This window comes from Euleptes europaea, chromosome 2 (genome assembly GCF_029931775.1).
Source record: "Euleptes europaea isolate rEulEur1 chromosome 2, rEulEur1.hap1, whole genome shotgun sequence".
NCBI lineage: Eukaryota > Metazoa > Chordata > Lepidosauria > Squamata > Sphaerodactylidae > Euleptes > Euleptes europaea.
Window position 1 is genome coordinate 118,974,242 of NC_079313.1, and position 12,230 is coordinate 118,986,471.

Below are 12,230 nucleotides of genomic sequence, written 5' to 3' on the forward strand. Positions count from 1 at the left end.
AAAGGAAGGGATGACCAAGGATGCCACTGCATCCTGATAGTAGTCTGTACAGCTCAGCGCAGAACTGGGAATTGAAGCTTTCGGGCACAATCCTTTCGAGAAGTTCTCCTGCCCGAGCTCTGTTAGGATGACTGAGAGGCCGCCCAAATGCTGCAGTCCCCATTCTTGCCTCCAGGGGGAGCCAGAGCATAAGAGCTTTTTTGTAGGGTGCCCCCTTGGCATCTACTCTAATAAATAGCCCTGAGCACCCACTCGGTTGCAAACAAGAGAGACAGAGAATGGCAGAAGGTAAGGGGCTGGGGGGGAGAGGGAAGAGACAGACCCAGGCCAAGCGCACAGCAATGTGATTGTGTGACATATGCTTTTTTTTCACAGTTGAGTTCAATGTGCCACACCGGTCTTTTGACGGCAATCAATTTAAATAGACTTTTTCTTGATACCGGAAGTTCAGCTATGTGGACAGTGGTTAACACATGACAGGATTATTTGTTATAGCACAACTTATTTTCAAAATGGAAAAAAAATAATTAGTATCATTTACAGTATGTCAAGAGAGGCTTTCCTTTGCATGGGAACTTTCTTTCCAGTACTTGGAGGTTCTACAAGATGCACCTAGAAAATTTACTACTGTGGAAAATGAAGAGAGCTTAAATTGAATGAAGGGGCATGATTCTTTTTTTTTTCTTCCTGTTTGCTTCAATTAATTACTGTAACATTGTCCTTCGGGTGGTTGAGGAAGTTTCATATTTTCTTTAGACATCATTAGACGCCGCAGCTCTTGCAGAACCACTTTGATACTATAAGAATTCTGCCATTTTGCTAGGACTGAGATGGCTCTGGGATCCACCTACAGGCAAATACAAAAAAACACAACAGTTAACCTCGAGCGGCACCCTTGTTTCCGTTCCTACACTGGAAGAGGAAAAAAACACTGCCTGCGGTTCACAGAATAAAAAGGCCGTGTTTCTAAAGCAGCTCTTTGGAATCTTGCCAAAGGGCTTTTAACTGGTCTATCAGCAACTAATTTTTTTTTTAAGTCAACTAAATTTTTAGGTAGCAACTAATTTTTTTTTTTTAAGTCAACGAAAATCAATTATTTGGTGAAAGCTGAGAGCCATTTGTTTGGGTGGTTCTGATGTGTTACTGTAATAAATACCAAAGGTGGCTTCTCCTTCCGTTACCGAGTAGCTTTGGTTTATAAACTGAGCTCTCGCGTATGCCTCAGTGTATCAAAGAGACATCTGTACTTAAGTTATGATTATATGTTGATTTAAAGTGAAATCAGCTATCAGACGGATGGACAATCAAACCTTTCATCAGTAGTCAGCTCTAAAAACACAGAAGTTACGCTTAACACTAACAAAATATTACATGAAAGGGTTAAAAAAAGTTCTAAACGTAAGCTCTAAGAACATATTAGGCTGTTTCCACATGGCAATGATTCTCCATATAGCTCTCATTGTTGCTGTGAATGCAGAGGCATCAGCACCATCAACTGCACATCGACACAGTAGTTTTCCTTGCACTTTCCTTATCTCAGCCCCCTGAGTTGCCATGTTTTCACATGCTTGGGAGGGGCTTTTAAAAATAAAAAATGGTAACTGGTTGATCCCTATAGCACAACATTATACAATCTGTTATCACAATCTGCTAGCTCTCTTCTTTTTTTTAAGTCTCTAGCCCTTGCTGTTGGGAAGTTATAAGGGGAAAGGCAAGCAATCTGTCAATTACTGTTCTGGTTTTTAAAAAGCCCCCCAAAAGCCCTTTTGTGGCAGGTGAGGAAAATGACCACTGCAGAACCTGAAGGAAGGAAGACAGCATCGATGTGGGAAGGATCTGAAAAAGGGTGTACGCCCCTGACCACACAGCATCCAAATTCAATTTGACTGAGGTCTTTCCAAAAAGATCCTACCGCACCAGGTTTGGGAAAGATCACGGCAAAGTGAGGGAAAATACAGAAAGACGTGACATCATGTGAGCACTCCCAAAAACAGTGCTGCAGTAAAAAAGCCAAGGCTGCATAAAACATCCACGTGGAAACAGCCTCACATGCACAAAACTCTTCCATAAACAATACTTGTTAAGCAACGTTAGTAGTAAGAAGGAGAAAAAAAAGAACTTACCACTCCATTAGAACTATTAACTCCGTTCATATTAATTTTTGTTACAAATCTTACAAATGGAGGTGCTTCTGGATATTTAGGCCCACATTCTATTTTAAGGCTGTATATTCTGTTTTCATAAATTGTCTGGAAGAGAAAAACATCCATTATCCATAACTGAAGGAACATCATATTCAGGGGATCTATAGATTGATCAACTTCATGATAAGAGACAGTGCAGATACCCCCACAGAAAACCCACGTCTCTGAATTAAGCGAATAGTCACTTCATTGCCTCCCCTGAATGAATCAGTGTTATGCCCACCACACATACCCCACCCACTTCTAAGCGTATTTGGCTCATTTTTTGTAATGATCACGTCACTTGGGGAAGAAAACAGAGTTGCACTAACCTATAACTGTTGTTCATTGAAGTCTTCGGTGCAGACACACATGTGGGACAGCCCCACATGTGGGACTGCGCCTGCGCGCAGGCCTGCCACCAGAAACTTTTCATAGCCTCATACCTAGACTGGGGATGCCCCTCCCCTTGGAGCAGGCAGGCCCGGCTTCCTGCCAACCTACAGCATGCTTCCTGGGTGGGGCATCCCCTCCCTCCTTAGTTCCATGCCCGCCGCCAACCCATGTAGGTGTAGTTTTCTCTCTTTTAAAAAAATCTTTTTTTATTTATTTAAGGCTGACAGCGGGGTAGGATGGGAGGGATGTGTGTCTGCACCGAAGACTTCAATGAACAGCAGTTACAGGTAAGTGCAACTCTGTTTTCATTTTCAGTCTTCGGTGCAGCCCCACATGTGGGATTTTAGCAAGCTATATACACCAGGAGGTGGGTGTCGGTCTACTGGAACAGAGTTTGAAGGGCCACTTTGCCAACTTCTGCATCTCTACTTGCTAGCAGGTCAATGGTGTAGTGGCTCACAAGCACCTCCTCGCTCGCCCAAGTCGCAGCCTTGCAGATGTCGGTCAGAGGGACCTTGCTGTAAAAAACTGCCGACGATCCCTGGGCCCTGATAGAGTAGGCCCTAACTCCTAAAGGACATGGAGTATCTGCTGATTTGAAAGCAGACCTGATAGCAGAGGCCATGCATCCTGCAACAGACTGGGCCTAAGCTGCTTTCCCAGTTCTTGGGGCTTGGTGACAAATTAACAGGCTCTTGGAATGTCTAAAGTACTTTGTTCTGTCTATATATTATAAGATTGCCTTCTCATATCTAAGGCGTGTAACGCTTTCTCTGCTTCCGAAGACGGGTTTGGGAAGAAGACAGGCACCACAAACTCTCGAGTTAGGTGAAAACTGAAAATCACCTTGGGTTTAAATAGTGGGCTGGAATGTAAGACCACCCGTTCGTCAAAGTTCTTTAAGAAGGCTTTTCAATCCTGAGGGCAGCTAGTCCTCCCACTCTTTTAGTGGATGCCACTGCTATCAAGAATGCTACCTTAGCTGACAGCAGATTGACTGGAGAGGTAGCTAAGGGTTCAAAGGGGGAGAGCATCGGTCCTGCTAGCACCAATGAAAGGGACCACTGGGGAGCAATCTCCAGTGCCGGAGGAAAGTGTTGATGAAACATTTAGCTAGTGGGTATATAGAGACTGTGTACCCCTCAACCTTGTCATGGCAGGCTGAGATAGCAGCCAGGTGTACCTTGACAGATGAGACTGCCAAACCCTGTCTGGTTAAGTCTAGAAGGTAAACCAGAATCAGTGGTAATGGGCAGCTAAACGCTGAGGAATTGTTAGAGCTAACCCAGTGCTCAACCTTTCCCATTTCAAATCATACAAGTATCTAGCAGACGGTGTTCTGATTTGTAAAAGAATCACTCTGACTGGTTGGGACAAACCTATGCCCTGGGTTCTATCCTTCGGGCTGTTCAGTGTAGGCGATTTATATCGTGATGCATGAGAGCGTCCCAGCGGAACAGATCTGGGGCCCTGGAAAGTTCCCTGAAGTTGTGGTCTGCTAGGTGGAGCAGCTCTGATAACCACATCTGGTGGGGCCAGAAGGGGGCAATCAGAATACAAGATGTGTGATTTCGCCTTGATTTTCCCTATGACTCTTGACAGGAGGGCGAAGGGTGGGAATGTATAGAAGGGGGTGCCTGACCATTGTATCTGGAAGGCGTCCCATAGTGACTCTGGGTCGTGACCTGCTAGGCAACAGAACCTCTCTGCCTTCCTGCTGTTGCGGTAGGCGAAAAGATCGACTTGTGGGAAGCCCCATAACTGAACAATGGGAAAACAGGAGCTTGTCCTGGAGCTCCCACTCATGGCTCATGAGGAACTCTCAGATGACTGTCTGCCCAGATGTTGTGAATGCCTGCTATATGGATGGCTCTTACTGAAATGTCGTTTTCCAAGGTCACTTGTCATACTCTCTGGGCTTCTCTGCACAGGGAAAACGAACCTGTACCCCCCTGCTTGTTGGCATAATAGACCGTAGGAGTATAGTCTGATTGCACCAATGTTCCTGAGCCCCTGAGAATATCCACGAAGGAGGTGAGTAACAAATTGCACGCAGGTCAAGCACATTGATATGCATGTTTCCCTGCGATCCTTTCCAGCAACCCTGTATGGAAGGAACCGGTTAGAAGGTTGGACTCTGATAACCACCAATCCAGGGACCTGAGAACTGTCCTAGGGATAGATAACCTATGGGATTGTGAGTGACAGAACTGGTTGAAAGTATGTAAAAACCAGTTCTGCAGGATTCTCATGTGGAGTCTGGCCTGGGGAGTGACGGCCGGGGTAGAGGCCCTCAAACCCAACAATCTCTGAATCCATACCACCAGGTGGTGTCTGCAGCTTTGGAACACTCCTGCCAGATATGTTGTTAAGAGTAGAGTCTGAGACAGCTTCTATAGACTGGATTCTTTGGGTGGGGACCAACTTGGATTTTATCCAGTTTACCGCAAGATCTAGGTTAATGCAGGTTGTTAACACCAACTCTGTCTGGAAAGGGCGATTGGGGTGTCTGCCGTGAGAAGCCAATCGTCAAGGTAAGGGAACATACTACATCCTATACGGAGGGTGGTGGAGTCCCCTTCCTTGGAGGTCTTTAAGCAGAGGTTGGATGGCCATCAGTCGAGGGCACTTTGATTGAGGGATCCTGCATAGCAGGGGTTGGACTGGATGTCCCTTGTGGTCTCTTCCAACCTTGAGATCTTGTGATCTTGAGAGACCCTTTGAACATCGCCCTGCTGCAGTAGCTTCTGCAGTTGTGGGCCAAACTCGGGGAAGGGGTCTCTTGTAGACATATAATGTGAACAACTGGGGGGAAATTTACCTCTAAATGGTACCCCTCCATGACAACTCTCAGGATCCAGCTGTCCATGTAGATGGATCTACAACGATCACAAAATTTGGCCAGGCTGTCAAGAAATTGAAAGCTTTCTTGGATGGCCTGCAGACACAGTCAGAAACTTTGAGTAGGTTGTTGCTGATCATCATGCCACTAAAGGTGAGTGAAAACTGAGACTGAAACTGAACTGCTGCTGTCTTTCAGAAGAGGGTTAGTGGCAGGCCTCTGCCTGTTGATTGGCCTGCGTTTTCCCGACTGGCCCTGGTGACATGGCTGTTGGTATTGCCTCTGTTGAGGACACAGCTGCTGAAAGAGTTGTTGCCTTTGCCCTTTAAGAAGGGAGGAGCAAAGCCCTGGTGACGTGGTTGATAACACGGGAAGGGTTGTTGTATGGTAGGACTCCCAGGGATCTGGCTGTCTGGTTGTCCTTCTTTATGTTTGTCAGAAATTCTGTGGTGTAAGGAGCGAATACAGTGTCTCCCCCTAATGGGGGGTCCTCCTCGGCCTGTATTAGGTTAACTGTATTAGGTTAACTTGGCCTCCTCAGGGAGGGGTTCCAGATGGGGAGTGGCTTTTTCCCAGAGGAACAGCTGGTATCCCCCCATGATTGTCTGGTAGTTGGCGATCCTGAAACTCAGGGCAGATGAGGTATGAGATTTTCTGCCCAGGCAGTCAAGCCTCCTGTTCTCAGTGTCAGCAAGTGTGGAGTGATGCCCCTGCGGGGCTCGCATCTCTCCTGTTGCGATGAATGGTCAGGGATTTCACAGAGTCCTGCTTGTAAGGATCCTCTATTTTCTTTGCAAAAACAGGGGTGGAGGCTGGTTATTTATTTATTTATTTTATTTATTATCCTTTCCACACTAGCTTGCCACTATTCCAGGAGCATCTGGGTAGCGGCAACTAAGGATTCTGTCCTTGGGCCTATTATCAGAGGTTGTGATCTTAATCTCGAGGGCTTCTGCCAAGAGCAGCATCTGCTCGCTCTGGAGACCTAAGTCTTCAGAAGGTGAGATGGCTTCAGTGTCTCCCACGTGCTCATCCAGAGAAGGTTCTGACACTCCCTCTGAGCCTGCTACAGAGGCCGAGGCCAAGGCCTTGAATGGAGGAAGGCTAGGTTGGTGAGCTGGATCCATGGCTCTCGGATCCATGGCTCCTTGGATCCATGGCTCTTAGGATCCATGGCTCTCAGATCCATGGCTCTTAGGATCCACGGCTCTTTGGATCCACGGCTCTTCAGAGCCATGGTGACCGGATCCATGGCTCTTTGGATCCATGGTGACTGGATCCATAGCTCTTCGAATCCATGGTGATCGGATCCATGGTGACCGTATCCATGGTGACCGGATCCAAGGCTCTTAGGATCCACGGTTCTCGGATCCATGAGTCGGAGCCGGTGGAACCGACTGGACCGAGGGGGGCCGCTGGGGCGTCTCGGATCCAGCGGGCAAGTGGGAGCTAGTAGGGCTCTTCTCCACGATTCGGCATTCAGGCGTGTAGTGCGGACATTGCGAACTCCAGCAGTGAATTATTGGCATACTTTACAAGCAGCCGTGCAGTGGGCGTTCGCCCAGACACATTCTCAGACCACAGAAGCGGAAGTCCATTGGCTGGCCGGGCAGCCCCAGGCGGCAGCCATCGCTTAAAGAGGGCCTTGGAGGCCATAACGGCCCTCGGCACTTGACCGAGGGGACCGAGATTTCCAGAGACAAAAACTCCCGTACAGGGGAGAGAGGCTGGTCAGGAAGCCCTGAGCGGCAGCCTGGAGTAAGGAGAAGAAGACTCACGATTCTATCAGGAACGAAAGTGAAATGCACTGAGGTTTGTTAGAGACGTCTGTTCTTGGCGGCGGCAAAGAAGGAACTGAGGAGGGAGGGGATGCCCCGCCCAGGAAGCATGCTGTAGGTCGGCAGGAAGCCGGGCCTCCCTGCTCCAAAGGCAGGGGCATCCCCAGTCTAGGCCTGAGGCTATGAAAAGTTTCCGGTGGCAGGCCTGCTCGCAGGCGCAGTCCCACATGTGGGGCTGCACCGAAGACTGAAAATGAAGAGTTGGTTTTTATATGCCAACTTTCTCTACCACTCAAGGAAGAATCAAACTGGCTTACAATCACCTCCCCTTCCTCTCCTCACAATGGACACCCTGTGAGGTAGGGGGGCTGAGAGAGCTATTAAGAGAACTGTGACTAGCCCAAGGTTGCCCAGCTGGCATCATGTGGAGGAGCGGGGAAACCAACCCTGTTCACCAGATTAGTGTCTGCTGCTCCAAACCACAACTCTTAACCGCTATACCACGCTGGCTCTCATGTGGAAGAGTGGGGAATCAAACCCGGTTCTCCAGATCAGACTCCACCGCTCTTAACCACTATGCCACACTGGAAGGGGGCAGGGAGAGAATATACCTGTGGGGGGAGGGAAGAACTGCAAATTGCAACCAAAACTTAGATCCACTTTTGCTTGTGCTCGAAAAGTGTCTCCAGTTTTCCCTCGCCTCTCCGCAGAAAGCCATTAAGTCTTCAATCCATTTGGGGAGGAGAAGGGAATTGCCAAGGCTTACTTCTGCAAGCACCCGATTCACACAGCAGGACCCAAGCTCATATGGAGGATAAGACATGATTTATAAGGGGCATGTTCAGACTTAATGTCTCCAAGGGATCAACAAAAAAGGCATCCTACGTTAGATCAGTGGTACCCAACCTTTTCGGTATGGTGATCCACAAGTCCAAATTTATCCGGAATGGCTGACACAAGGTTTTTTTTGCACCCTTAGGCAAATTATGACCATAGTGCCCATCTAGTCCAGCATTCCATTTGTGACAGTGGATAACATAATTTTTTTTAAAAACTAACCACCACTTCACAAAAGGCACAACTACGCCCAAGCTGGTAGTGGCTTTCCAAAGCTCACAGCCTTTTCATATGGAGGTTACGTTTCATCCCTCTTCGTCTTCATTACTTCCTCTAATCCTCTCTAAGATTCTAAGAAACTCGCTCTAGTGTACATCAGGACACATTTTACTTAATTCTTTGTCAATCGATCAGCACCCCTAGTTTCTATTTAAAGTTAGAAGGGTGAAAACCACCAAGCGTGAGAGGGTAGATGCTACTCAACAGCTGTTAACTCAAAACTATCTTGCACTGAGCATTGTACCACCTGTAATTACCTTCATCAGTGCTTGTACTGAGATACGAGGAAAGATTTAACCCACACATTACTGACTATTGGAATTAAGAGGTCTCTGTTATAGTGTCCAACCAAGTCCATCCATACAACCTGCCACTCATAGGGGAGGAGGAGATACAACAAAGAGTGAAAAATTGGCAAGGCTCCCCCCTGAGGTCAAGTCCCTTCGAGTGAGGGGCCTCTCTCTGTTATCTGCTCCTTCTTTGCCAGCTGGGCCGCAGCAGTCCGAGGAGGCCAGCCCGGGGGCCGGGCACCAGGTTGAGGAAACGTGTGAAGGTGGCAGACAGCAAAGGGGTTGGTGCCAAGGAGGGGCTTGGTGCTGTGCATCTCCCACAGCAGGCAGAGGGTGGTGAGGTGCTGCAGGGGGCTGGGTAAGAGGCTGGTCCACTGAGGGAGCAATGCCGAGACAGGGCCCCCTCCCACACGTGCCTCCTCCTCTCGCTGAACAGCTCCTGACAACTCTCCAGCCTTTCTGCCCCTCCTTCCTGCTTCTACCAGAGCCAGCGTGGTGTAGTGGTTAAGAGCAGTGGTTTGGAGCAGTGGACTCTGATCTGGAGAACCGGGTTGGTTTCCCCACTCCTACACGTGAAGCTAGCTGGGTGACCTTGGGCTAGTCACAGCTCTCTCAGCCCCACCTACCTCACAGGGTGTCTGTTGTGGAGAGGGAAACAGAATCAGAGTTGGAAGGTACCACCAGGGTCATCTAGTCCAACCCCCTGCACAATGCAGGAAATTCACAACTACATCCCCCCACACCCAGAAGTTGGCCAAGATGCCCTCCTTCTCATGATCTGCCTACGATCATATAATCAGCATTGCTGACAGATGACCACCTAGCCTCTGCATAAGGGAAGGAGAGCTCACCACCTCCCGAGGAAGCCTGTTCCACTGAGGAACTGCTCTGTTAGAAAATTATTCCTAGTTGTCTAGACAAAAACTCTTTTGATTTAATTTCAACCTGTTGGTTCTGGTCCGACCTTCTGGGGCCACAGAAAGCAACTTGGTGCCCTCCTCTATATGACAGCCCTTCAAGTATTTGAAGATGGTTATCATATCCCCTCTCAGTCTTCTCCTGTTCAGGCTAAACATACCCAGCTCCTTCAACCTTTCCTCATAGGACTTGGTTTCCAGACCCCTCCAGGGAAAGGTGATTGTAAACCAGCTTGATTCTCCCTTAAGTGGTAGAGAAAGTCAGCATATAAAAAGCAACTCTTCTTCTTCTACCATAAAGTTACTACTTGCAAGAGGGCTTCCCCCTCCTCATTATTGTTGCAAAGGGAGGGGGGAAGCGATAATGTGACAAATCTGGAAGTAGGGAGAGGAGAGAAAGTGAGCGATGCAAAGGGCAGAGGCAGGCATTACGGAGGGCGGACCTGCAACTCACTTTGGGGTCACGACTCATAGGTTGGGAAGCACTGCATTAGATGCACAGTGAGCTCTTCAAAGGAAGCTACTGCGTTTCAGAGGCACTGTGTTGCATCTGCTTCGTCATCTTTCTCCCATGAGCTTAGTGAATGAGCATACGGTTCCTGCATGGGCAATGCCTAGGGCAATGCCATGGGCAATGCCTAGGGCAATCTCATCTAGACAGCAGAAGGCATACTAGATTGCAACCCATTCTGACAGAGGAGAAACGAGGTGATTTTTAACTTGTACAGCTGATCTTCTCCTTCATCCCCGAGTCCCAAACACCACACCACAAAGCTGGAAATATCTTCACATAATTTCATTACTCATGCTCAGATACCACACCACAGAAATAAGAACCCATTACATCGAAATGAGAGCCAGTCCCGAAGACAGACTGTGGAATTTACCCCCCAAATAGGAAATAAAAATTTATGGGAAACTACTGCATTAACTCAAAAACAAGAAAATTAAAAATGGGGGAGGGACTTCTTTAAAAGGAGGGGCCATCTTCAACTTACATACAAGTTTACCAGTATGCAAAGTTGCCCCCATTCTATAACTGGTGGGCTCTGTTTGGGGGTAGGGGCTGTACAGAGAGACCCTTAAAGGTAAAGGTCCCCTGCACTAGCACCAGGTCATTACTGACCCGTGGGGTGACGTCACATCCTGACATATACTAGGCAGACTATGTTTACGGGTTGGTTTGCCATTGCCTTCCCCAATCGTCCACACTTTACCCCAAGCAAGCTGGGTACTCATTCCACCGATCTTGGAAGGAGGGAAGGCTGAATGAACCTTGAGCCGGCTACCTGAAACTGACTTCCGTCGGGATTGAACTCAGGTCGTGAGCAGAGCTTTTGACTGCAGTACCTGCAGCTTACCGCTCTGAGTCACGGGGCTCTATCTACAAAAAGGCCTTTAGAATACACCTTTACTCTCACTTTCCGCACCCTACAGTTCATTTGGTATGACCACACCAATGCAGTAAATTGTAAGGGGAAAAAACACTAGCCAACCAAATCCAACAGAAATGTGTCCCAACAAATCCATTTTATGAGGAAATCGGGTATATCTTTACTGATGCTTACTCTTGGAGGCCCAATGATCATGCCTGTCCATCTTGTAAGTGTCATATCTTCGTCGTCTTCAAGACCCCAGCTAACAGTCCCATCACCTACTCCTTTCTGGCCTTCTTCGAGTTCTTCCAACAGTCGAAAATTACGAGGAACTTTAACTCCTTAAAAAAATATATATTAGCAGCTTTTGAGATAAGAGCATAAAACCGGCAATCTGGACTGCTGCTTTGGGAATTCTGCCAGGCATTTTAATCATGATAAGAAGCACAGTTCAAAGGAGAAAAGGAAAAGAATACCAACGTATACCTATTTTAATTAGCACAAGCTGGAAGAGGAAGCAGCAACCACGCTTCAAGGAGTTAAACCATTTGCATCTGAAGTTTACTCACGCTGAAGATGTACATTTGATTGTATGCAGAAGTTACATTGGGAAGCACAAATAAAGCTCTGCTTGCAGCATGAAATTCATCCATAACCCCCCACCCCCACCCCAGTTCTAGGTACGATATGGGAACCTGCAAAGGGAAACTGGCAAGATTCACTCCCCGGTCCTCCAATGATAGTTAAGCTCTCACCCAGGCAGAAACCACGTGTTGGACCCACCCCCAAATCTTAATACTAATACTTGGTAACAGACTGGGGAAAATGGAGCCTTGACTACTTACCGTGAGGGCTCCTTCTCTTCTGAGGCGGAGGGCATCTTGGAACTGTGGGTTATTGTCCACGCCCTATCTGGGGAGGCAGGACTAAATTAACTTCCTGCTGCCCCCTGTCGGGACACTAACCCGCTGTACCTCAGTCACAGGCTTGCCTAGCTCTTAGACAGGAACGAAACGAGGTATAACGGAACAAAAACGTAACCTTAACCAATGAACACATGAAGGAAAAACATTCCTATAACATTACAAACAGACAGGCAATGGGACCGGAATTAGGTCTGAAAATGGCTGTCTTCTGAAGGTATGGTCGATAGCACGTTGTCCTGACTCTTCGCCCGGGTGGGCAAGATGCCCTCCGCCTCAGAAGAGAAGGAGCCCTCACGGTAAGTAGTCAAGGCTCCATTCTCCTCTGAGGCTCGGGCATCTTGGAACTGTGGGACCTATAAGAGCTCCCATCAGGGTGGGTCATGCGTTCTCATCCACTACGTGCTGT

The 12,230-nt window shown here is 47.9% G+C and overlaps 1 protein-coding gene across 1 annotated transcript in view; it reads right to left on the reverse strand.

Moving 5' to 3' along the window:
- Nucleotides 1–304: 304 nt before the first annotated feature.
- The window catches only part of UBE2V1 (ubiquitin conjugating enzyme E2 V1), a 33,642-nt gene continuing 21,716 nt past the window's right edge, over nt 305–12,230 (reverse strand). Inside the window, exons 2-4 of the mRNA XM_056844567.1 lie at nt 11,091–11,239; nt 2,124–2,249; nt 305–847 (exon numbers count right to left, since the gene is read on the reverse strand). Of these exons, the coding sequence (XP_056700545.1) occupies nt 701–847; nt 2,124–2,249; nt 11,091–11,239 (422 nt within the window). The 3' untranslated portion in view covers nt 305–700. The remainder of the gene's footprint in view (nt 848–2,123; nt 2,250–11,090; nt 11,240–12,230) is intronic.